General features: G+C 34.2%; 2 protein-coding genes across 3 annotated transcripts; one reads left to right on the top strand and one right to left on the bottom strand.

The window, feature by feature from the left end:
• LOC136970379 (pentatricopeptide repeat-containing protein 1, mitochondrial) lies at positions 1-6,538 on the top strand. The gene is made up of 9 exons (XM_067264817.1): positions 1-502; positions 2,561-2,695; positions 2,757-2,966; positions 3,043-3,153; positions 3,412-3,782; positions 4,758-4,986; positions 5,056-5,172; positions 5,258-5,446; positions 6,341-6,538. Exons 1-9 carry the CDS (start codon positions 110-112, stop codon positions 6,473-6,475), a joined length of 1,890 nt encoding a protein of 629 aa, XP_067120918.1. The 5' UTR covers positions 1-109; the 3' UTR covers positions 6,476-6,538.
• On the bottom strand, positions 6,532-26,298 carry LOC136970378 (prominin-1-A-like). 2 transcript variants are annotated; one of them, XM_067264815.1, is made up of 25 exons: positions 26,152-26,298; positions 21,071-21,365; positions 20,926-20,987; positions 20,645-20,850; positions 20,449-20,569; positions 20,305-20,371; positions 20,147-20,227; positions 19,474-19,679; positions 19,334-19,408; positions 19,192-19,255; positions 18,943-19,090; positions 18,721-18,873; positions 18,517-18,649; positions 18,369-18,445; positions 18,160-18,280; positions 17,935-18,087; positions 17,764-17,853; positions 17,616-17,696; positions 17,479-17,544; positions 17,320-17,400; positions 16,390-16,458; positions 16,063-16,152; positions 15,874-15,995; positions 9,037-9,087; positions 6,532-8,852 (listed from the first exon to the last, which is right to left on the bottom strand). In XM_067264815.1, the coding sequence occupies exons 2-25, from the start codon at positions 21,297-21,299 to the stop codon at positions 8,582-8,584; spliced, it is 2,817 nt and encodes a 938-aa protein (XP_067120916.1). In that variant the 5' UTR covers positions 21,300-21,365; positions 26,152-26,298; the 3' UTR covers positions 6,532-8,581. The 2 variants fall into 2 exon arrangements, with proteins under 2 accessions (XP_067120916.1, XP_067120917.1); XM_067264816.1 differs by lacking the exon at positions 9,037-9,087.
• Between the last annotated feature and the right edge of the window lie 909 nt (positions 26,299-27,207).

Here is a 27,207-nt window from a genome sequence, read left to right as displayed (position 1 = left end):
TGCTTACCATACACGTGGATTTCTGTTATGTTTACGTTTTTTGAAAATTCTAAAATGAAAAAATAGGATCAGGCTCTGGATTTGATTGTTAACTACCCGAAAAATTAAAATGTCCTATGCTCGTTGTATAAGTAGATTGGTCACAACGTTTAAACTCAAACGAAGTTGTGTTATATTCAGTGATTTCGTTGGTTTGTCAAGTGTTAGGACTTGTTTTAATGGGAAAATAGATTATTTTGCGAAAAATTTTGATGTTATTACTCCAAAGGATGATGCAGATTCGTTTGGAACTTTAAAAGCACCTCTGGAACCATCGCTTCGAGGTCAAACTCGTGCCTCACCTATCACGAGTCTGCTTACTGAAGATGAGGGATGCAACGAAGATGATGATGATGATGACGATGATGAGTCGGATGATAGCGACGATGAAGTAAATTTTGTTGATAGAAAGTCGGCTCATTATTATATAAGAAGAATGAAGGAGTTAAATAAAGAAAAAAAGGTAAATTGAATGTCACTTGGTGTGAATTCTTGTGTCTTTCAGTATAAGTTATTGTTGGATGCATTCAGGATAAACAGTGTATTGGTGAGCTATGGCGTACTAAAATATGTTCTGATTTTCACCAACGAGCTTATCGGTGCAGTGACTGATGCATGTTGCACTTGTGGAGCTGTGAATGTGGTAAGGTCTGATGAAGAAATATAGTCACCTCCATGGTTACATTATTAATACTATTTTTACTACTCATCTGTATTAACCCGGTTATTTTGATAAAATAAGTTTGTGAATGGCAATACTGTGCCATTTGTTTCTGCTGCCTTGTTCGGTTGCCAGACATTCCGGTAAGAGCTTATTAAACTGTTAATTGGTGTATCGGTAGCGGCCGAGACCAATGCATACCGGAATGTACTCGATGTGAGTTTTGCCAGTGAAAAGCAAAATAGTCAACTAAATGGCCATACATTAAGAGAGATTAGGCCATAATGAGGATTGATTTAATCCGATTTTTAGGATTTTTATATAGTTTGAATCAGGATATCTTTTCTGTAGCACACAATGTTTCAGATTTGAAATTTCATTAAGATTAATGAGTACAGGTGATGAAAATTACAATGAGAACTAAGTGTCGACAAATGATCCAACATAATTTTTGGACTGATTAGATCATTTGTTGATATGGACAATATTGTTAATTTGGTTTGTTGTTAACACTTCTTAGTCTTCATTTGTTGCTAGTGTAAAATGACTGTAAGTAGATGATCAATGAAAGCCAATTTAATGGTCTCAGTTTACGTTTTTTGCCCAAGTGAGGCAGACAAAGCAAAGATTGTTAGATGAGAATTTTTTTTTTTTGTAACTCTTTCCGCCCTGTGGGCACTAAGAGGGCCTCATATAGCAAGCCCATTATGGGTTCGGCCAGGCCCACAATGGGGCATCCGGGTGGTGAGGGACGGGGACCAACATATCTGGAAGGACCATCCCCCGAAAAATTCCTGGGGATTTTTTGATCCCGGGTCCCCCAGGGCGGAGGCTGCTAACCTTGACCGCTCGGCCATCCGGCCTGTTAGATGGGATTTGTAAAAGGATCAGTTTTATTTTTATCCATGGTAAATCTGCACTTGCAGTGGAGCTTTGTAATGATAATGTAATTCAGTCAAGAAACAAAATGATATTGAGGACCTATTGTGGTGTCCTCTCTTCAAATGAGCTGTGTGTGTCAATCAATTTATTCTCATCCACATGTTGTCATTGCAGTCATAGGAAAACAGAGGGAAATGGTCAGGTGAATCCCAGATATTTATATATAAAACAAAACTAAGTTGCAAGGCAGGGAACAACCCAGCATGCACCATCACATTGATGAGAAAGAAAGATGGCTTGACATCACTTGAATTGAGTTGTAGTCAGCATCATGTTGCCAGCCACTGCAGTGTTTAGATTTTATCATTGAAAGAAAAACAACCATTTTCTCTTATAGAATCCCATAATGAATGTAATGTACTCACAGATTTATGCATGCTTTCTTATCTCTGATACCTATTCCACAGCAAAGAAACTCACATTCTGACATGCGTGGTGGGACATATCAACAAAGAAGCTTAAACTTTCAAAGCAAGTGGCAAGTGAAACATGATGGTGCATTTCTTTGCTGCAGAACTAGTATTCTTAGCATGTATGATGAATCCATCAATAACTATTTTTACATTATAATATATATTATAATCATTATAATCAGATATTTTTGTTTGTGCAATAACAACATTTCTAGAAGAATGCTTGTGGTGTTTGAAAGAATTAAAAAGGAATGGTAATTAGGGCTGCGGAATATTTTTAGGACTCAAAATTTCCTCAAAAATTCTTGTAGATAGCACACAAAATAAAACAACACACTAATATGGTTGGTGTTAAGTATGCATGAAGACTTTTGACCTATCATCTAGTTTTCAGATATATCAAAACCATCTGTGTTCAAATGCAATGGAGCATGAATAAGCTTTTAACAATGATCTGATTATAAAAATTAGCAATGTTTGATATTTTTCTTGTTAAATTTTTTAGTTAAAAGAAGCTTTGGAATTGTACGCACAGATGAAGAAGGACAAAGTGTATCCGAAGAAATTCATATACACACATTTGATTGGGGCATGTGGAAGAGCAGGACACACAAAAATGGCATTCAAGTTGTTCAAACAGGTCGGTACACATAATTTATACAATTTTAACTTAACAATGAACGAATGCATTTCCTTTGCAGATGAGAGACCGAGGAATGGTCCCATCTCCTGCCACTCTGACCGGACTCTTTAATGCCTGTGCCGAATCGCCATTTCCCGAAGAGGCACTGGAGAAGGCACACGAACTGAGACAGAGAATAATCGAGAAGGCGTGGTTGCCGAGCACCATCACCTACCATGCCATGATAAAGGCCTTTGGAAAGTGCGGAGATCTGAAGACTGCCTTTATAGTAACTTTCTTAATATTTTCTGGTTTGGGAGATGTCTATATCTTTGCGAGAGTCTTTAGAATTTATTCTGTTTCAGATAATGGACGAAATGAAGCGGGAAGGGCACTCTCTGACGGAAGAAACTTTTTCCTTTCTGCTGATGAGTTGCATATCAGACAGAGAGGCTGGTTTTACTCATGCTGTTCAGGTATCAACACAAATCTATTATTCTTTCTTATTCTATCAAGAAAATTGGATATAGTTTACAGAGTTTATGCATTTGGGTGAATAAAGTTTATGCTTTAGGTTTCTGTTCAAAATTATTAACAAGGTCAATGGCCTTCCCAACATTGGGATTAATAATCTCAATTTATACAGAGGCAAATTATGCTAGTTACAATATGATGATGATGTTTTAACAATTTCAGAACAAATTTTATATTAATTTGAATTTATTACTCTCCAGGTGTTTAGAAAAATGAAAAAATTCAAAATTGAACCAAATAAATACAGTTACAATCTCTTGTTGAGAGCAGTCAGAGACTGCGGAGTGGGACCTCCAGAGACTGCCACGCAGCTCTTACTAGACTGGGCTCCTTCGAAAAGATCCAAAGTGAAAGAACTTGTGGATGGTAAAAATAATTTGGCCCAAATCGAAGCGAGAGAAAAATCCGGGGATTTTTCCAACACCATGGTCCAAACAGATGCCATGGAAAGAGAAGAAAGAATCATACCTGTGAAAGAATCACGGCCGACGGAATTAAATTTACTAGTCCCCAGGCTCCTGTCTTCCGATGACATTCTCGGTCTGGAAAACTTGCATTTGGCTGAATACAGGTAACAAGTAATCAGATTTCATTCAATTTATTGCATGTAAAGCAAAACTAATAAGCAAAATTTTAAAGTGATTCTGTTTAAAAAAGTTTCAGAATAAAACTCCATAAGTTTACAGATAATAAAATGTTTAAGGTATTTTGGTATTATTTGTAAAGTTTGTTGCATAACCCTTGTGCTTCCTTTTGGCTGACCGAGTCTGTCAAATTATTCTTATATGGATTCCAGTTTTTGATGGAGTTATTTACTATTATGATTATTTGTTGTAATATTATATCGTGATTTATTGTAATGTATTTTTAATCTGAATGCTTGAAAATGCTTAATTTCTTTATACAGGGTGGATGGAAAGTAATTAGGTATTTAGAAATAACTATAATTTTTGTAATAATAATGCATTCATAATAAAATTTGTCTGTGCATATACATCAATCAATGGACTTTTATAATTCCCTCATTGATGGTATGGGCAGTGACCGCACGCACTGTGGCAAAAATGTTGGCCTACCACTTGTCTGTTTGAGAGCAAGTGAGGATTGCTGCATGCCGTGAGGTGTGGAAATCGGCGAGTACCATGCAGGGATTACGACGTATGGTGAAGGGACATCATGCTGCAATCTGCCCGAAAATAATTGAGAATTGTCATTTGAAGCTAATGATCATGGGTTCAGTTGTGGATGCAAAAAGAAATGGCTGCCCATCCACATCACAATCCTGGTCGTTTGAGAAAGTTGGTGGATGGTACCTGTGCCTACATTGAATTTGAAGATATGCATCCACATTTCCATTTAATAAAGTACGTGTAAAATAATTTTGATTATCTCTGTTTTAGAAATATAGAAACTATAGTGATTTCTCAATGCTTGGTTTCTTTCCCTCACCCTGTATATCTTATAAGTAATCCATGTTTCCAAACAAGTGAAAAGGTAAATAAATACTTTGCAGAATATTTGATGTAATGAAGATTTTATTTTATAGATTGCTAGTTATTGGCGGAGTGGAAGGTGTTCTTTCCAGCATGGTCTCTCTCGGTGTGAAACCAGATATAAAGACGTTCAGTATCCTGCTCGACTGCATCCCCTCCACGTCTGAGGCAGAGGAATCTCTGCTGATGGCTATTGAAAAATACAAAATTAAACCGGATGTTGACTTCTTTAATCTTTTGATCAAAAGAAGACAATTTAGAGGGGATTTTAAAAAGGCATTGGTTAGTATTAAGGCTTTAAAAATGTTTTTGTGCAGAAACTGAATTTCAAACCATTTGTTTACATAATAGGAAGTATTGGACATGATTCGTAAGTATAATCTTAAGGTCGATATTGTGACATATGGCGTCCTGGCTCTCGGCTGTGTGGAGAGATCCCAAGGCAACAAGCTACTCGCCGATATGGAGGCGAGTGTCCAGTATTTGATTCATATAGATTTTAATGTATTTGACTCTATATGTGAATAAATGGTTGTCCGTTGCTCTGTTACAGGAGGCAGATATTCAACCATCCATAGAAATCATTGGCGCGTTAGCAAAATCGGCAGCACTGGCAAAGAATTTCAGATACCTTCTGGACGTGATGAACGCCATGAAGAAATTAGAGATCAGACCAGATTCTAAGTTATTGGAGAATTTAGAGAAAGCCAGAAAAGTGGCAGATGAATTACAGATTAAAAACGTAAGCATATTTTTGAAATCAAAAGTTTGGATAGAATGCAGTTTTAGTTTTAGATGTGTAATTTGTTAACATTAAAATAAGTTGGAAATTACAGTCAATAATAATTTCTTGCTACCTGCTGTACCATAATCCACATAAACTTTTCAATAATGGATTGAAATCCATCCTTTGTGAGTTTGTAAACTCAATTTACAAACTAATTAGTCAGAAACATTTTTATGTTTTATATATTAAGCGAAACAATAGTTGCACATATTCAAAGTGGAAGTGCAAAGAAAACTATTCACACAAAGGTCTGGACACAGCTGAGTTTGATATTGATGTTTTGTTTAACAACAAGCATGTGATGACAAATTCAAAAAAGGGCTCAACAATATCCAAGTCTTCCAAAATGAAAATTAAAGTAATTTAAAATGGCATCAATGTTAATTATTATGCAACAGTATCACTACAGTAATCATCAATGTCTCGTCATCTACTGCCTGTAAGCAGCACAGTAAATGAAAACGTTGACCTGGCAACCGAGGTGTTTTGCTTTCTGCAATTTGAAAAGTTGGAATCACTTGTTATTACACAATACAAGTAATCTGCAGAAGCCGTGGGAGGTATGATGATGGATGTGCCGTGGCAAGCGTAGGAAGAATTTTGAGTATTGAGTATTGGTTGAATGTGTGCAGTGTGACATTAAGAAATTGTAATGGAAAACCGTCCAAGTTTCACATTTGCCCAACGTACATTATGACGTCTTCAGATAATAATTACAATGGTAGCAATGTTAATTTTCTTTTTGGAAGACCCCGAATTATCGTCATGTCTGACGGGATGCCAATTTAAACATCATTGCAATGTGTCTCTTTCTCGCTTATAGATATATTTTTAACATTTGTTTTACAGGCCAGAGGTGAATACATAAACAAACAACAACTGCACTGGTGCAAGATATTCTGTTTGAGCTACAAACCCTGGTTGCGTTCCATAGAAGTCGAACTACCGCAACATCCATGGGACCAATACAATGTAAAAATCTGATCTGCACATGTGTAAATAATGCAAGTTTGTTAGTTTCTGTAAATAAACAAAACCTGTACTATATTTAATTTTTATTGGAGATTCTTAATTTTACAATTTCCTCTAAACCGAGGAGATTTTTTTTGGACGGGATACATCCCTCATCACAGATGACGTCTGTTACAGAATGAGCAAGGTGATCGAGAGATTTGTAACAGCAATTAAAGACGACGGTCGCGTCCCCTTGGGCTAGCGACGTTTCTTGTAAACACTTGTTGCAACAGATCGACGTGGTTTTTAAGAGTTTCACGAGTTGCAATATGCAATACACATTAAAGATGTGAAAATATTAACAGATCTACATTTATATGCAAATATTTCACCATGGAAAATATAAAAATTGTGAAATATACATTATATATATATTTATATATTTAGCACACAAAAATGGTTGTGTCATTATAAAGACTCACAAATAAAGAGATTTTAAAGAACTATATATATAGAAAATACATTCTGTTTATACAAAATTTTATTGTTAACTGACGTTGAAAATATAACTCTTCGTGTAAGCACCGTGATTGCCATAAAATATATTTTGCAAACTTCTAAACAAATATCAACTGTTCTACAATGAAATGTATGGGGTGAACGTCAAACCTCTACAGGTTACATATTTACAGACGGGGCGAACTTACGGTCCTCAATGCCTACGGAAAACCCACATGGGCATACCGAAACTCACGGAACGTTCGATTCGTCGACCATCATTGAACACGATTGTGCGTCGCGGGAAGTAGTCATGTCGCGATCTTCCTCATGGATTTAACAGACGTTCCCCGTAGAAACGGCATGTCTTCTTCCTATTAAAATTTCAACACGATCCTTCTAAACTTTTAACATTAACTGCCATTCGACGCTATGTACATAATGCAAATTTTTTTAAATCTTGGTAACCGCGATCTGGAGGGAAAGATTTTGTCATGAGCAATGCATTTAGAATGTTATATTTTGTTTAAACAACCAAAAAGATTCAAAATATCACGTTTTAATGCTCCGCGCAAATGCGTATGAAACACGCAACATGTATTTATAATATATATATAAAGAAGTCACGAGATTACAACTCATTAATTTTGTATAGGAGATTAAAAATCTGCAGAGTTTAAAATCATTTGCTCGTTTAAATTTCGGTTACCAAAATTAAACAACAGATGGAGGAACTGATGCAGAAACAGGTATAAAAATTCTATAGCTACAATAACACTATCCAAAGAGGTGCTCATGTTAACAAACAATCATCTAGATGAGGATTGAGGATTAAAAACTGCTAATTTAACACCACTATATGTACCAAAAGACAAAATTTAAACAATTAAAATAAAGCTAACCATAAAAATTTAACATGCTACAATAATATTTTCAAAAAGAGTAAAATTCGTACGTACTATCGACCTAAATCTGTTAAAAATTTGGCACACCAAAACGCGAGAGTACCATGCTTTCCACAGGGCATCGATGGATGCCGACAGAATGTTTCTTCTCTATGGCAATTATGTATGTGTGGGGGCATCCGAAACACTTAATGTTGTCCAAAATGTACACTGCATTTCAGACATTCTTAATGGTTTCAGAATCAAACTATAAATACTAGAGAGAGAGAGAGAGAGAGCGAGAGAGCTGCCTGATATACTGGACTAAAATTGTGTCATGGGCTTAAAAAACTACATATAAATAAACAGTAATGCCACTGAAATGTCGTGGACTAAAAGCCGTAAATTCTTGGTGTTCAAATGAAAATTACAAATAATTGATTTCCGGTACAATAAAGAATGCTTTGGAATGTTATAGTTTCAAAAAAATTTGATAACTCACATTGCAGTTGTCATTACAAAAATCTCATCCCAATACATCAGATAAGAAAATTAATCTAAAAATAGTTAACTTACGAAATAAAACATTAAAAATAAGACTACAATATCAAAAAAGAATCGACACAAAATAAATATTTACATAAAAATTATGCTACGTCCGAAAAAATTGCTCTCTGAATTTTTGACCGAGCTTAACGCGATTGATACAGAATGATGGCGAGAGCGTCTTAAAGGAATGTAGTGTTCTCTTGGCTCATGGTCCCGGAAAGTAGTACGGCGGAGGTTTGATGTAGTCCTGAGTGGGAGAAAAGTCGGCGGGTGCTGTGGGTGTCGTCCGACATGAAGATTGGCGCAAAGGTTGGTAGTTGGCGAAAGCAGTAGAGTCGGTGGATCCCACATCTCTGGGGTAGTCGGCATGATTGGGTAGAAAACTGACAGAAGCTTCCTGGTATCCTGGACTGTAGTCATGAATGTAACCGTTACGATTCTCGTATATCTGTCTCTCTCCTCTCTTTCTGTTGACCCTGAAAGACAAATTAAAAAGTTGTAACGACCACAGAGAACGGTTAAGTAATCCGCGTCGTGAGAAGCTTTGGCCCGAACTTAGACGAATAAGAAAAACGAAGCAAAAACATGCACAAGGTAAAAATACTACACGTGCAATAAGACAAAACATAGCATTTAAAGCTGCAAGAGTTAGAGACTTACTGTGCTAATGGAATATTATCCCTGTCGACGTAACTGTCGGAATTGTATTCCCTGTAAACAGCATTGCAGTCAGATAAGAATTTTAAGCAGAATATATTTAAGATGAGATGAGACGAAAGAGGAAAGATGTGTGTTTAAGAAACAGAAAATGAACTTTAACAGTCAAAGGATGTGTAAAGTTTCGTAGCACATATTTATCAATGGTGAATTTAAGCGATAAGACAGAAAAGATTGATCCGGATCCTGCACTATATCGCTTCTTCCAGGATATTCTAAATTTATTTAATTCTAACAATTAGACTTAATTCAAGATGAGAACTTAATCGACTACCTTTGGTCAAACTAATGTATTAATCTGTGTATTTAATTAGCCAAGCTTGATTGATTATTTTGCTAACTTTTACAAATTGAAGGTTGCAATGATTCAGTTATTGATCTATATATAAATTAAATCAATGATAATTACAACAGCCTCTAATTGTTCAAGTGAAAAGAAGAGTCTCACTTCTTTCAAATGCTTTTGAAGGCATGTTGAATGCCAAGATGGGTGGGAAGATAGATCTTTTACACCAAACATAGCCAAAATGCAAATGCAAAACATTTTCATTGCCGACAATGAGAAATTTTTGACACCAAAATAAAAATCAAACTGCCCACAACATTTCTATAAGCCAAAGTCTAATCAGGAGCGAGACCTTAAATCTGTGATTTTATGAAGGCTTCCTCATCTCATTTCTCTCATCTTGAGAAAAATGAGGAAGCCGTAGAAGAAAAGTCAAAGATAACAGAGATCGGTTTGCGAGATTTAAGGAAACATTACCATTTGCCAAAGGTGCCTGATTAGCACTTTTAAATTAAGATATGTACTTTTTTTAGACCCAATGCTATTGCATGCTTAACAGACTACAGTATGGAGCAAGCAACTTTTATAAGCATCACAATACCAAAACATTTGTGTAACTCAATTTATCTTAGCAGGGAAATCCCACAAATTTCTTAAAAGTTCAACACAAAATAAAAAAAAGTGAAGTTGAAGAAATTTTGCACTAGAAAGTATAATTAACTCATAAACTACCAGAATACATTTGTATTTATTCATTTTAAGCCCATTTATTAGTTTAAATTTTTGCTTATTATGGCATGTCACAGATTGTCAATATTCAATACGTAGCTTATTTGTGGCAGGATCTGAAAATTCTTTACTTGTCGGAACCTGAAATATCCGGAAGAATTGTGCTTATGCTGACTTAATTTTTAACCATGTCCAGTAGCTTCAATAACTGCATAATACCAGGTTGTGCAAATTGGAGAAGGACAGTGCTGTCTTTAGAACGTAAGGGGCCTTGAGCCAGAAGAATGTTGTGGGCCCCCCATAAAGAAACAGAATCAATACTAGATTACAGACCTAAGGGTCGCTGACCTGCAGCCCTGCGGATCATGAGAGCGTATAGAACTGTGTCTACGAAGGCGACCCTGGTCTTGGCTGCGCTGCTCCCGTTGCCTCTGGTGGTCAGGCAAGAGGTGGCCTTCTACAGGACAACTGTGGAGGGCATTGAGGCAAAGCATTGCAATCAGATGTATCCAGTCAGACTTAGATGTTGGACAGATGTACAGTACTAAAGGTCCATACAGCTTATAGGATTGGACTTGACTGGGATGTCGGTGAACCGACACATATCGGTGTTGAGATATACACCGATGGCTCAAAAGATGGTAACTTAGTAGGAGCTGCATACTGCGTCTTCTCTGATGGAGCAGAAGTGCACCGTCAGTCAGTCAGACTGAACGAGGAGGCGTCTGTGTTCCAGGCAGAACTGGTGTCCCAGTGGGTCTTAGAACATCCAGGCCCAGAGCCAGTCACGGTTTACTCAGATAGGCAGTCATCGCTTCAGGCTTTAAGCGATGGATACCATAGAGACGAGCTGGTACAGGAGATCAGAGGTAGGGTACTGAGGGCAAGGCACGAACGACACGTTGCTTTGAGATGAGTCCAAGGCCACATTGCGATCCTGGGTAATGAAAGTGCCGACCAACTGGCCAAGGCGGGGGCCAGGGGCCCATTTGTAACGAGGATGGTAGAACCCTCGACAACATACATAAAAGGTACTCTACTGCAACGGTCAATGAAACACTGGCAAGAGAGGTGGACTCAGAGTGTGGTAGATAGGCCAACCTACGCCTTCGTGCCTGACGTTGGCCTTACTTCGGTGAGTTAGTTTTGGTATATGACAAATATTGACCGGTCACGGAAGGTTTCCCCACTTCAAGTCCAAATTTGGACAAGGAGATGGTAGCTGCTTCTGTCGGTATCCTCACGGTGACGCGAGACACTACATGCTTGACTGTCCTCTCACAGAGGACTTCCGCCTAGGGGCCGACCAAGTTAATTGGAGTATGCTCCCTGAACAAGTACTTAGAACGCTAGCAGCTAGTAAAGGAAACCTAAAGAAACTAAGGAATTGATGGTAAGGGTCTATAAGCTATAAGCTCAGTTGACGCACTGGGCAGGGTACTCCTTGTAGGGAAAAGTACCCTGCTGCCTGGTATAATGTCTGAACGACGTTTAAGGAGAAATATGAGTGTTAATGACAGAGCAAAGCCAAAATGCAGCATAGATGGCATATATACAAAAGTTATGCCAATATTAGAGCGTTGGACCTAAGGGAACAGATGGGAGCCCGAGTGAAGTACCCGGTGTTCCAACTAAAAGATGTCTAAGATTACCTTCTGGTATGAGACCTAGCCCATGATTAAGGCATAGTCTCTTCTAACCCTGGGGCCTTCTAACCGAGGGTCTTCTAACACTCGGTGGGGCAGTGGGGCAGGGCAAGAATTCGCTTTATGAGGCTAAGGGTGTAGCTAGCACGGGCGAGACCAATTACGGATATCGTGCTATCACCCTTTTAACATATCCCACAAAATCTGTTGACCGTTTTTTTTTTAGCCAGTGAGATTTTTCACCTTGTACTCAACACTTCACACTACGTGTTGGAGGAGTAATTTCAATCGTATTATTAATGGTTTCTTCATTTCAAGTAACCTATTTGTTTTCTTTGTAACTTTATTACTTTCGGATTCAGGGGCCCCTACGACCTCGGGGCCCTGGGCCCGGGCCCCGTAGGCCCTCCCCTAAAGACGGCACTGAGCAAGGATACAAACAAGTTCAAAGTCTGCAAGTATGAAGTTTTTCTTCATAAATCTGATTATTAAAGACACACAAACTGTTGAATTATAGGGCTATAAGATTGATGTTTCCATTAAAGCAGCCGAGGTAGACAAATCAAGAATACTAGAAATTCAAAAGAAGTATTACAATCTCAAAAACAAACTAGAAATCTTCAGGCTATAAGTGACAAAACACATACTATCTGTCTTCTCTTAAATGAAATACACACAGTTCCACTCACATCAATTGAATCAGAAAGGGCATTTTCGGTAGCAGGACTTTTCATTACTAAAATAAGAACCAGATTGAGGGATTGGAGTATTGACCATCTTTGCTTTTTAAAATCTTATTATAAAAGTTTACAATAATATTTTGTATTACGTTTTATTTAAAAAACAAAAATATCTTGTAAGTTAGGTTTGATCTAAGTTAATTTTTTCTTTAAATTTTCAACTCAATTCAAAGGCATTTTTTTTGTGACAGTTTCCAACAAACTTTAGTAAATTTTTTCTATTTGTGAAAATTTCTACGTAATTCAAAAGTAGTTTTTTATACGTATTTTACGCAGCATTATTATTATTATTTTGGAAATTGCAGGACATATTAAGTTACTTAAAAATGAAAAATAATTAATTATATCCTGGGACAAGCAAAAGACCGGGAAATGAGAAATCCTATTAGAGAATATACTTTATCAATGTTTTGTTTGTTTTGATAATTAAAAATGGGACAAATAATACAAAACTTTGATTTACAAATAATATGGCAACAGTCAAATTCTTAAAAAGTTCAAAAATATTCAAGAAGTTCGTTAAAAAATGTCCTAAACTAAATAATTTGGATTAATTAATACTTGTAGTCCTTTAAATTGTTATTTTATTAATATTAATCTATTGTGACTGTAATCTATTAACAGGACTTTTCATACCAATTTAACTTGCAAATAAAATTAGAGATTGAATCACTCTGCTGGTTCAAAAGAATTAACTATTTTCAATAAAATCAAATAAGTTGGAGTTTGAAAATCATTCTCTTGGAGAAATTTAGAATGTGGCAATGACAAAACACGCAACTTGGATTTCTAACTTCCCATGATAAAACGTCTAAAAATCAATCAAATTTTCAAGCAAGTAGTTATCAAATTCCAATTTATTTATTTTGGAAAATTTGATATGCTCATAACTGGTCCATATTCAAACAAACTGAATGAGAGTATTCAATTATCCATAGCTACAAGGTTTATGTGCAACTTCTGAAAGTCGTGAGCTAACACACTTATAAAAAATACCACTCTATCAAAGGTGAAAGTAATTTAGATTGAATTCTACCTTAAAAGTATTTAAGGTAGAATTCCCCCCATAAAAGCTCTCAACACACCCACAATTGTAACTTAACATCCACGATGCGTTATGCAATCTGGACATTGTGCAAACACCATATTATAGACATAATAAGCAAGCTATGTGGAAACTTTAGTATATCTATATTAGCATATTTCATGGCATATAAGACTATCCCCCGTTTTGGCATGGAATATTTAGGAAAAAGTATTTAGTGTATTTAAACAATCCATATAAGGTAACTGTAATAAGTGATAACAAAGGTTACTGCTTAACTTTGAAGAACTGGATGCATATGATAAACAATTAATAATCGTATCACTTTATCTAACTAATATCATAGTACACAGCCACCGGTGTTAACCGAGTATATCTAACTTAACCCATAATAATAATAAGTTTATTAATTTTAATTAATTAAACAATTGAACAAATTAAAGACAAAGTTGCTTTAAAAATATTTCAGACGATCACCATTTTTATTTAGTGTTCTAGAACAAATCATAGACAGTTGGACCTTTCTTTTTAGGCTACACAACTGCCCACTAATTACTAAGGAACTTTTTAAATAAAGTAATTAAACAATAACATTTTTATTCATGAGTTGGGCCAGAAAGATTACACAATAGTCTATAGAAAGCTGTTTGGGGAATTCATTACCCTTTAGGAGAGTGAAACTTCACATAGGATGTGAGACAATTTTTTGAGCTCTTTCTGGGCAAAAGTTGGATCTTATATTCCATAAATTATGGTAAATTAATAACTAAGATACTGTACGTAATTATGTAATTATTCCTGTCGTAATTTTTCTATTTGTTACATAATATTTATTTTAAATCTAGGAGAATTTGAAACTTTTTGTAATATTTTCTGGAAACGGAACTTTAGGATCTGGCAATGCAATTTGCTTTGTAGACACGAGATCAGTTTTGCCAAGTCCTTAACAAGCTTTCCCCTTAACCAGGGGTCACCAAACTAGGGCCCACGACGTCAGTTTATCTGGCCTGTTGCCACACTGTGCCACAAATGAGCTAAAATATAATTATTTATATGGAAATATCACAGATTGTAGATAAACTTACTATGTGATAATTTAAAATAAGTGTAAGTAAAAATGCCAAAATTGGTCCAATCTAATTTTTGTATCTGACAATAATATAATTTTTAGATAAATCAGAGAAATAAAAAGTTCGGCAACTTTGGATATAAGAGTGCTTTTTGTATAAGTATCTGCAATGAAGTTTCTAAGGAAAGTGATTATGAGCTTGCTGCAGTGATCGTGTTTGTGTATTGGTAAATAAATATGGTGGTTGTCTTTATTTATTGTGTATTCAGTGTGCTGTATTGAACAAAATGGTTACATGGCCTGCACTTGTCATTCTCTGTTATCTGGCCTGCTGTGAAAAACCCCTGCCCTAAAACAACCACATTTTCCCACCAGATTAGGCCAATATCCCCAAGATTTTCAGTGATCAACATTTCTGTTCTCCAATATGGAACCACAGATATTTGTGGTAAGAGTTACTTGAAAGGACATTATGCGGCGAATCACCATACTCCAAAAATTACATTTGTGCCACATGAAATATATTAGGATTCAAAAGATATTTTGTAAATTTGATGCATATATATGATTTGGTTCTGCCACCTACTGTCATATGAATATTTGTGACACATTGATTTATGAGATGACCAAGACTGACAAGACAAATGTTATTCACATAAATTATTAGATAACATTTGTTAATTCTAGCTACACACAACAGAGTCTTGTTTTACATGGAATTGATATGTGCAGATGGTGAGTGGTTACATTATCACACTCCTAAGTTGGCAAACAATACTTCTCTGGCTTCTGACATTTGAAAACATTGAACTATAGAATGCTACTTGCTGATACCCTGGTTTGTATTTATATTCCGTAAGTAGTGTACTTGATATACTCGTAATAAAATGGAATTTTACTCAATATATTGAGAAACATTAGACTAAAATATTATTTGTTATAGTAAAATGTTTTAAACACATTTTAATGTTTATCTGTTAATTGTAAATGGTTGCACAAGTGTTTATGCAATCATCTGAACTACTTGGGTTAGAGCACAAATTTCATTTTGTGTGGTATCTGTTGATAAGAGATGCCATATAAAACAAGACTGTACTGTAAGTATGCTGTTAATTCTAGTACAAATGAAGCATAAGATAAATAACTGTTGTAATTAAGCATACTACAACCTCAAATGCAAAAAGTAGATTAAATTTTTAACAGACGAAATTAGTTTCCTTGAAGAAAATAAAGCAGTTATAACACCAAAGCAACATTATACTTACGAATCGACAAGTGGTCCGGGATACGGCTCTATTCGGCGATATAATACGGATAAGATTACTGCCACAATAAGACCCGGAATGCAGAGAAGGGTGCAACAACCAAGACTTGCCCAAAATCCATTCTAAAAACAAATGAGATTAATTAATGAGAGAAATTAATAAAAACCAAACACGTAAAATCATTCTTACAAATGGCAGAAGTATTTCACTGCACGTAGCAATGATGCTCGTGTTAAAAGCCTGGCTGATGGGACCACATTTACCTATGTTATTCTCAACCTAAAATCATTTAAAGATATCATTTGATTCTTCTTATAAGATATTACAAACAGTGGCGTAGCGTAGTGGGGGCGGCCCGCCCCGGGCGGCACTTATAGGGGGCGGCAAAATTTCACAATAAATAATAATATCTTGTAAAAATACCTAAATAAGGGGGCGGCGAAATTTTCCTCCACCCTGGGCGGCTGACACCCACGCTACGCCACTGATTACAAATAATTAATCTCAAAAACTTACCTGTTGCTGCACATAGAATGCATACTGATCCATTAATCCCGTAAATTCTGTTATAAATTCTTTGGCCAACTAGCATTATCAAGAAAATAAAACAATAAGTTTGTAGTATTATATCAGAATTTTGCCATTAAAATTCATGCACACTAATGCTTCAAAACAAAACGAAATTTGGAAAAAGAAGTAAACAGAATAAAAATATAATAGTTTCACTATTCAACCATTATTTAAAAATAAATTTATTTCCTATTCTTGTCTTAATATAATCAAAAGGTCTTTTTGGTTCTCTTGCATGGCTCTAAGTATTGGTTTTACTAAAGTTATCGTTGACAGTCTTTGCATTGCCTAAGAAGGTCAAAATACAATTTAAAGTTTAACAAGTTTAAATACAGCAAACTGAGAAACAGGTAAGGTGACCGAAAAATGACACGACAGCCACATTCTCTGTATAAATAGCACCTTCTCGCAATACTTCTTGGAATGATTTGCCTTGTCTAACAAAAGTTTCACTTTCCATGCTTTGTGATGCAGTTAGTGACATAACATTGACAAGAATCAAATAGCGACAAACTAGCATTTCACACTTTCTATTCACTCTAATCACATATGTGGGGTGTCCGTTTGCAGTAAATTGTTTATGTTCTACAACTCTGTAATCAACTTTTTCTATACCATGCATTGTTTTCAAGACAGCAGTACTAACTTCCAAATTTTAATGCTAGGTACTGTACACTGCAAGTGGTCTTGTCTCACGGTACGTAGTCACTTTACTATAGCTATATCACATTCGTAACCTGCAGCTATTCGCATTTATATGGGCTTATAAGGACTTTACTATGCATCCTTTTTATTTTAGTTTTGTAATTACTAATTTTGGGAAAAGCATAAAAATAGCAAGTGAAAAAAATATTTTTAGAACAAGTATGTGCATACCCTTTTAATTTCTTCTTTTCCTTTAGTCTGTATAAATTCTTGTGCAGTTTGAGCTTGTTGGAGAAGATCTGGGAGTGCTTCCTAAAATAAAATAAAATTTGTTAAGCATATATCCTACATTTATTTTTTTTATATATTAGTATGTGAAAAGTAATTCACCTGGATGGTCCTGTTACCGACTCTTGTATCTTTCTGAAGTTGTTCTCCAAGTTTTTGAAGTTGATCCTATAATCAAACAGTGAATATTTCAGCAATTATTTCAAAAGAACTGCAAAATATTGTATATATAAACTTACCAGTGTATCATGAATTGAAGCAATCAGGGTTCTCTGATACAGTTCTAATTGTTTTGTTATGTTTTTCAAGTTATTTTTAACCTGAAAAATAACAACAGTGTCTCTAACTGATAATTATAACCATTTAATCAATATTTTAAGATCTCACCTCGTGTTCTGATGCAGGGATTAAAGTTATTGTTGTCTGCAACTGACGGATCACGTCAGGTATGTCAATCGAAGTCACCTGTTTCTTATCCTGTTGTATGCATAATAATTTTTAAACGTAAATGATTATAAATTCTTGCTAAAGACCTTTAATGAAGATTTCTTTACCTACCATTTCAAAATAAACAGAAAAGTTTATTGCAGAAAATGGAGTGTCTTTCAATCTTTGGAGTAATTCTTCTCCTTGTGGCGTTAGCACTGTCACATTTGGACTAATGCTAAGTTGATGCAGAAATTCTTCTAGTTTTTCATCAACTTGATAATTCTTAAAAAGAAGGGGAAAATGCTTAATTTACAATAGATGAGATTTCTGGGTTGAAACACAAAATCAAATTACCTGGCGATAATTTCTTATTTCTGAAAAATTCATCATTTGAATAATATTGTGTCCTATTCGAATTTGACGATGTTGTTCGAAACCCAATGCGTGATAAAGACTTTCGTTTTTGTGGCAGTGACTGCAAGATAAAATTTCAAAACTTATTACTAAAAATTAAGAAACAGATTGGCATTCTTAATAAGTGTACTTTTCGTTAATGATCTTACTGAAGCATATGTATGATATCCAGTCTTTCTCCAGCAGAGGGATGATTTATTTCTTGATCTTGAATCAATTCTATTAACTTTAACAATTTATAAACATTAAATGAAAACTCTAGGCTGCAGTCACAACGAAAAGAATGTAATTATTTACCTGTCGTAACTGTGGATTTGAAGAATTTGACACTAAATCGCAAATGACTTTCTCGGTAGTCCCACCGATCAAAAACAATGCTGTCATGGCAATCAGTAACAGAAACGAGAACAAGAAAAGAAGTCCAACACCCCTATCAAGAAAATAATTATTGCATTATTAAAACTAATTAAAAATTACAAATTTAAATTAAAATGTACTCACAGTAATAAGAAATCTGCTCCCGCTCCTTTATTACATGTATTATCAGAGTATATATTTCCGGGCTGTTGGCCACAGGTACCGCATATTAATCCAAATGCAAAACACATAACAATAGATAACATTCCACAACAGAAACCGATGCATGCATACCACCTAAATACAACTTCTGTTAAGATTACTGTAACAAAAAAAAAAATACAACTGCCATTTTGATATTCTTACCGATATTTAGAATATTCTTTTACAAGTGGTTCATATTTTACTATATAACTTTCTGCCTGATTCAACTGAGGGAATCTCAGCATCAAAGTTATGTTGTCTGCAGCCGTAGATAATTCTGAACCCACGAGACTTATCTTGTGCTTGATATCTATTCCAAGACAAAACATGTTATTAACATTTCTGTATATACAGGTCTAAGTCTTAACTAAATTTTACTGTTTTGATATTTTTAAGGATGATATCACCTACCCGGTATAGTCTTATTGACAGCTTTTTGTATCGTATCACTTAATTTATCAAATGCTATTTTTCCCTAGAATAAATCATTGTTTAGATCAAGATTTTTGAAAATATAAGCTTAGAAAATATCATTTCTAACAACAGAACTTACTTCTTTAATTTCCGTTTCAATGTTCTGGTTCAAAAGGGTTGAAATATTATGGAAAACGTACGATAAATTTGGAAACTGAAATATTCCACAAAATTAATATTGATTATTGAAAAGTTAAATAAGGTAAGAAAGACGCTTACTTTGTAAACGTTTGTAGCCACGGAAAAGGCACTCGTGTTATATTGCTTAATTTGTTCTTGACAACTATCACTAGTGCAACGTTTTTGTATTTCGATGAGTTGTTCTTTAATGTCCGTCAAATGAGTCTGCAGTTGATTTGATGCTTTATAAAGCTGTTCCGTATACTGAACTGCTTTCTTTAAACGGTTTTGAACCTGTCCCAGTCCTAGAAATTTAATAATAGTTTCAATTAAAATGGCTGATGATATTTTTCACATTAAAAATATATAGAAGAAACTAACATGTCATGTCTAATCATCAGAAACATCCCCTAATTGGTACACCTCTAATAAAAGGCTGTCTTTATAAAGCACTGTTTGTTTCTGACGATTGGACATGACGGATATGTGAAGACATTTTAGTTTCTTCTATATATTTTTAATGTTAATAATGATTATAAATAAATGACTCAACAAACTGAATTTTTGATTACAACCAGATAATCTGCCAAATTATCAGGTTACAATTAGGCTAAGTTGATAATTGGATACAAAGTATTTGTCTAGAGATAGGCAGTTAAGTTGCCATCTTGCAAATAATTTTAATAATTATAATAAACTAATGATGGTTAATCAAATATAATAAATTGTTGCTTTCATTTAATTTCGAAAGGCGTTTGTAATCGTTACTTACGAGAAACAATTTCTGTCAAATTATTAACTGCTGCAGCTTGCGTTACTTCCCCTAATCTATCTTTCACAGTCTCTCCACTTTCTGAAAAGTAATAAATTATGTTAAAATTAAATAATTTTAAATGGAAATTTTAATGAATCTAGTAACAAATAACATACTATCAAGGGTTTCACCCAATTTCATTTGTAACTGTTGAAAATTTTTCTTTAACAAATGGTTGATTTCCTAAAAATTAACAATTTAACTGATTAGATTCTAACAAATCTTTAACACGAATGTCATAAAACCAATCTCGTTGTTACCGATTTTGTATTATTAAGATACAGATTAACGTCTCCGATATTATCTTTTAGAGTCCAAGGAAGAGAGTTTACGCCATGTTCAATGTATTCATTTGTCACAAAAGCACACACCACGCCGAACCTGAAAAATATATGAGTGTAAATACATTAAAAATTTTGACGGGTGGAAGGAGACATTTGTGAAAATAAAACTTACATCATGGCTAATAATATTAAAAACATAACAGTTCCCCAGACAATGCGACGACATGAATCCCTACGTTGCTCCGGAACGTTTTTCTTACTTCCACATTTTCCCGCACAACGACAGCAACAAAACAACAGTCCGCTGATGGGTAAAATTATAGCTAAAACCAGCCCGATAACAGCAATAAGCAACATTCCCAAGAAATGGCTAAAAAGCTGAAAATGTACACAGAGCATTAGTAGAATTAAGGAGCAAAACTGAGTAACTATATGAGTAAGTCAAATTCTTACTTCTCCTCTGTTTTTATCAATAACTTTCAAGGGAGTTTTGAATATTTCATTGGTGACAATGACTAGAATATAAATTATTTTTTATACATAAATATATGAAAAATTAAAAGAAGAAATTTCAAAAAAAAAAAGGGGGGGCACTTACCAGGAGGTAGTCCATCCTTCTGTATTAAGTCCAGAAACATGTTTGTGATTGTGTACAGATGTTCCATTCCGCGCGGATCGAACGAATGAGATTCCTGATACTCTGGCACTATCATAGCATGGCTGAAGTGAAGCATTGTACTAGATTCATTGGCATATTGACCGGACGTCAATGCTAATGGCAGAAGGACAGCCCAGTGAATATATAAATGGGTATACATTTTGTTCATGTTTGGCCAAAATTAACTATTTGATGCTAAGAAATAACTTATCTTCTATCTCCAATCCATGTCATTCTAAAAAGTAAAAAATGAACGTTTAAAAAACGATTTTTTGAAGGGGAAATGACCGTAAACACGGTTTTAGTTAATGCTAAAATGTGTCGGATTTTGGAATCAGACAGTCATTAAACCATTTACAGATTAATTTGATATTAACGGTAAGCAGCATCACGACCTTACGACAACTTTATCAATCGAAACGGTGCATTTTTTTCTCAGAGAATAAAAAATATAAGAAACAATTGACTTGGAACCTACTACAAATGCACATATTACCATAATTTAATCACTTATCAGTTTTTATAGAGCACAGAGATGTTCTACATGATGATAAAAAGAAAAATACATGCACATTTTTATCACCGAATAAAAAATAGTTAGATATTACAAGCAAAAACAAGTCCAAAGGAGGAAGTAGACCGCTCTGTTTATTTGGTAAAGATAACAATAACCCATAAGCAATAACACTATTTTGCAAAAAAATGCCGACTGCCAAAGAGACTGTTAAGTCATCTCACACAATGCAAAACACAAAAATAACAAATATTAAGAAATTTGATAAGTGTTTACAAAGTTAAAATGCAAAATGTAAATAATAATTACCATTCTAAATGTAATTCCAAGTTTAATCTGACCTATATTTTTATTTTTTCTGTTTGTTTCAATCCAAAACAACTAGTTCGGAAAGAAAAAATTTACATTCCGAAGAGAAAAATATCAAAAGATGATGCATAGTTTTTCTTGGTAGAGAGGATATCGAGATTATCACATCTCTTCCGAGTAATCTTTCCCTCACTCTACGAAACTGGTTTCTCGTTACAATATAACAAGTAGCAGCAAACAGAATAATCTAAGATTAAATGGCATAATTATTTGTTAGTGATTTGATGTGTTTATTTACATTAAGCTGCTTTACAAATGCTAAGCGAGCTTAGTATCAAAATAATTAACAATAAACTTAGCCGATCAAGAATACATTCGGTAACTTTTTCAATTAAAATAATTTCGGAAAACAGAAATATTGGCCTTTTTGGAATATAATTTTCATGTTTTAAGTAATTTCAAGCAGGAAAAAATCAGTTAAGTTTTCACAGAAAACAGAAAATATAATTTGATTTCCTGACTAACAGGAAATAGAAAAGGAAAATGTCGACAGTTCTAAGATCCCCAAATTCCTGTTGTTTATTCAGTGCCAAATACTAACATTTAAGGTTTCCATTTTAGTTTACAAATATTTAATGAGGAACATTACAAGAACATTATCTGATTTTAAATTAGATAATGTTCTTGTATAGAATGAGTACTGTCGCAAACAACTCACACAAGCAACATCTGTCATAATTGTTCCTCCGTCTGATTGAACAACTACAAAAACAAATCATGACATTGATTTTATCTGAGTTTTTAAGCTTTAAAATTATAAATAAGTAAAGAAAAAAATTACATTTGTTAATAAATTAGTTATATGAATTTTAATTAAAAAGTAATAAATAAAAGGTACAAAAAAATGAAAGACATTAAAAAAACAATTGTAATAACTCCTGCTACAAAGAAAGAAAGATAATCTGGTCGCATTCTTGATAGTAGCATCCAAAAAATTAATCTTCTTGGTCAATTTGGCAATTATATATTACGATTCAGTCTTGCATGAAGTAATTATATATCTATTTTTCATCCAGGAAATTATGCTATAAGTAGGAATAGCTATGCAAAATGGTAATTACCTTTTAGATTTTTACTGGGAAACATTTCCAATCTTACATGTGCGAAAAATTTAATTAATGATAAGTGAAAAGGAGAGGCAAAGTTTCTGCGAATTAATTTTAAAGCTTGCACTTCTAACTGCAATTGCAATCGTCTGCTGTGTTGCGATAACTTACAGTTTCTATGCGGCCGAAGGTCGGATCATTATCTAAAAACGTCGTATTTCCTCAGATTGCCGAATGCATGCTTGAGCATTGCGTAAATAGACCAATTCGCCCGGAAAAAAGAATTTCATTTCTCCACCGGTGCACGACCGAGGAACATCAAACGAGTTTCTTTTGAAAAATAAAGGTTAAAAATAAAATAAGAAAGATTCTTCCTAACAAATAAGCAGTTAATTTTAAATATTGTAAGAAAAAAAATGCTGTCGATCTAATCTACGGAAATTTATTATTTGAGTTTTTAGGATACGATAAACTCGACATCTTAAATCGACCGATACATCAAGAGATACTAAACAATGAAAAACATCCATATCCTACTTCCTTAATGCAACATAACCTTTACCATAATTATATTTTTATATAAATATGGTAATTTATACACTTCATGCAAATTAATTACATGGAAATAAGTTATAATCCACTGCTATCCCATATTAAACCCAATATTTAAATTATTGCTGCTTAATTATGAAAAATTAACAGAGGAAACTTACTTAGAGTAAGAAATCAACTGCTTTTGGACCAACAAAAATCACCCTTTAGGAGAATTTACCACTGAAAAAGTATCGTTAGAAGGAACTTATGACTTGTTAGAACTGTTTTTTTTTTTTGTATTAACTTCCCTGCAGATAGATGTAATCAGATGAAACGTATTTGAGAAGCTGTCGTTCGTTGTCTTCTTACTCAAATAAAGTACATAGTTTCATATAAACTCAGAATTTTTAAAAATTATTTCATAGCAAATTTTATATGAATTTTAGAAATTCATATAAAATAAATGAATAAAATTAGCCTTTTATCCATTTATTATGAATAAAATACTCGATTGTATGTTTTAAATGGCACAATTAAGAATAAGTCGATGTTAATGAGACCGTAATAAAAATTAAACTATAATTTCTATGCAATTGTCCTTGTTACGCCAATCGAAAAAGAAAAAAAAGTGTCTGAATCCAAGCAGAAAGTAAATTATTTTTGCCTCCTACCGTAAACAATTACAATATTTATTGTGCAAAATATTACGGTGTGTAACACTCCAAAGCGACCTTTGATTAACGACGAACAACAGGAAGAAGGCACATTTTTGTATTATTCGTAAATATTTTTATACATAAATAATGACAATGGAGGAAGGAAGTAAAACAATTTTTAACATTTCAGGTTTTGCAGCATCGACAAGGTTCAGACAATGAGTTTTGTCTAAAAAAAGAAAAATAAACAGGATTTTTACTCTGGCAACTACGAAAACGGTTCCTAAAAGTAATTATTGTATCAAATTATATTTGCCGCGCAACCACTGACTTGTGTTTTCTCCTAATTTTTAAACAAGTTTTTAATTATTGCACGTTAAATAGGTTAAGTGATAGAAGTAGGATTATACGGCAAAAAAATAGTAAATTATTTAAATTTTATTAGACCAACTTACAAGATTGCTCTAGAAAATTATTAATCTAATTTTAATTACCAGCTTCCTATTCTTTAAGTCATTATTAAGTTTAATTTAATTTAAAAGAATATTAATTTACCGAACGTCGGAGAAGTATTTTAACATTCCACATCTGTTAGTTATCAAAAAGTTTAGACTTCGACTCGAGTCAAGGTCTAGGTGTTTCCCGAAATCAGAACCTGCCCTATAAATATGATGATGAATCACATTCCACCATTCTAGTTATTTTTAGCAGTTAAGGAGGAACCGAATGTTGAAAATTGTTGTGTACCGTATGTAAAAACAGGACGAAAACACCCAAAGCAACAAAATAATAACCAAAACAATACAAATTTCTTAAGTCAAACGAGAATGGCAAAGTTATCTGTAGTTAGTTATGTGATGTATTATCTCTTCCCGTTGTTTAAGACATAATACATTGCAAATCTGAAAAGAATCTAGTTTATGAATGGAGACACATTTCCCGAAGGCTATTCGATGCATACAAAGTGAAAGAATGTTACATATAAAGACGCAGGCAAAAATATCTGACTAAAGGTAATTCCCAAGGTTCATTCAGAGATCAAATAACATTTTGGTTATTAGAGAGCAAAGTTAAAGGAGCAGAAATATAATTATTTCTATAATAAAATTACATATTTCTTCATTCAGTAAGAAGGATGCATGATATCTCTGTACATAGTAGATATTCAATTATTTAAATTTATACAAAGCCATTTAATTCTCCAATAAAGTAAACATTCCGTACATCTAGACGTCGGCAAAATTTCCCAGTAAACAAATTTTAAAGAACAAGAGCCGTTAACATCCCACGAGAGACAACGAAGCCTCCACAGAGCGGCAGAGTGTATAATTTCAACCGAACCAAACAGACAATAGAAAAAATTATATATTCAATTAAAACACGAGCACGAAGTGTCAAATGAGTAAGAAAATCCAGAATGGCTCGACCGTCCGAAGCCGAGAGGCAAGCCCGCTCGAAGTATCCAATTACAATTTTCACATTAACATATTAATAAGTGTCTTGACTGACAGTTTATGTATTAAATGAACAATTGAAGAAACACAGCAAGTTTCAGGTTTATAATTGCAATAATTGGCGAGAAAACAAGTCAGTGTGTTGTTTATACGTATCACGTGTGTGTGTTGGAGATAAATTAAGTGAAAATAAACACAAAAGGTGTTTTTAACAGTAAACAGTACAAGAGACGAACTCAAAACCAGAAATTCATTAAAATCTTAACGTTTTCCGCAAAAAAGGTGCCAAAGTTCGTCTTAGAACGTAGAAAACCCGTTAATTAGCGGGAAAATTAATCATTTCCGTTCGTAAATCGTGATTAAACGTCTTCGTTGGGGAATCCGGGATGACGTTTGTTTACACAAAGATTACTTCGATTTAAGCGCTTAAAAGTAGTTTATTACTCACCATTTTGATCCTACGAGATTCTGTGGAGCGTCATAATGAAATTTGGCTAATAATATCCGAGAATTTCTTTAGGATATTTTTTCCCCCCCTGCGACGACAACAACACCCTACTAGTTTCTAATCGTAGGTCATCGTCGACATCCGGTATCGACGGCCACCTACCGTCCAGAAATGTTTCTTGCGTACTTATACACCCACCACCTGGAATATAGAGATGATGTTTTCTGAATAATTAAACTATTTTAATCGATAATTTAACAAAATTAAATTTATATTTTTAAAAATATAGTTATTTAGTTTTAAATATTTTTATAGTGTTAAACTTACCTATGATTTGGTTCATTCTTTCAGGGTAAACATGAAAAATGTTGAATGAAGTAAATAACTGTTATTAAAACATAATTAATTGAGTTAACTGATTATGTTAATGAAATAAACAGGTTTCTGTATACGATATTAAACGGTTTTCATAAAACCGATTTTGTTTCTTTGTATTCTTTGGTGGTCGAGCGGTTAAGACATCGGCCAACCGCTCTGGGGGCCCGGGATCAATTTCGGACAAACTTCTCCAAGCATTTTTCAGGTGGCTTGACCCGGAATGTAGGGCTTTTATCCCTCACTACCTGGCCTTGTGAGCTGACCGAACCCATAATGGACTTGCTAAAAAATGTCTTCTTAGTGCCCACAGGGTGGAGTTTTAAAAAAAGCCTGTTGTGAGATGCACACACCCAAGACCAACTATATATGTGATTAGTGGTTTTATCCATTCGGGCCCTGGGGGGCAAATATATATATATATATATATATATATATGTGTGTGTGTGTGGTGTGTGGAAGCGCCAAGTGCGCGTTAGTTTTTCTATGGCGCTTCGTCTGGTCGGTGAGTTGGTTCTTCGTTTTCGTTTTTCGTTCGTTATAGAGGGTGAGTGGGGACTAACTAAACATAAGCCCAAAAATAAATATAGTTAAAGAAAACAAAAAAGCTCGGACTCAGTTTCTTACAGGAGGGTCAAATTTGACACGATTTCAATACTTTCTCTTGTTACGTATACATAA

This window comes from Centruroides vittatus, unplaced genomic scaffold, assembly GCF_030686945.1.
Source record: "Centruroides vittatus isolate TY-2023 unplaced genomic scaffold, ASM3068694v2 contig_193, whole genome shotgun sequence".
Classification (NCBI taxonomy): Eukaryota; Metazoa; Arthropoda; class Arachnida; order Scorpiones; family Buthidae; genus Centruroides; species Centruroides vittatus.
This window is presented reverse-complemented; position numbering and strand designations above follow the sequence as displayed.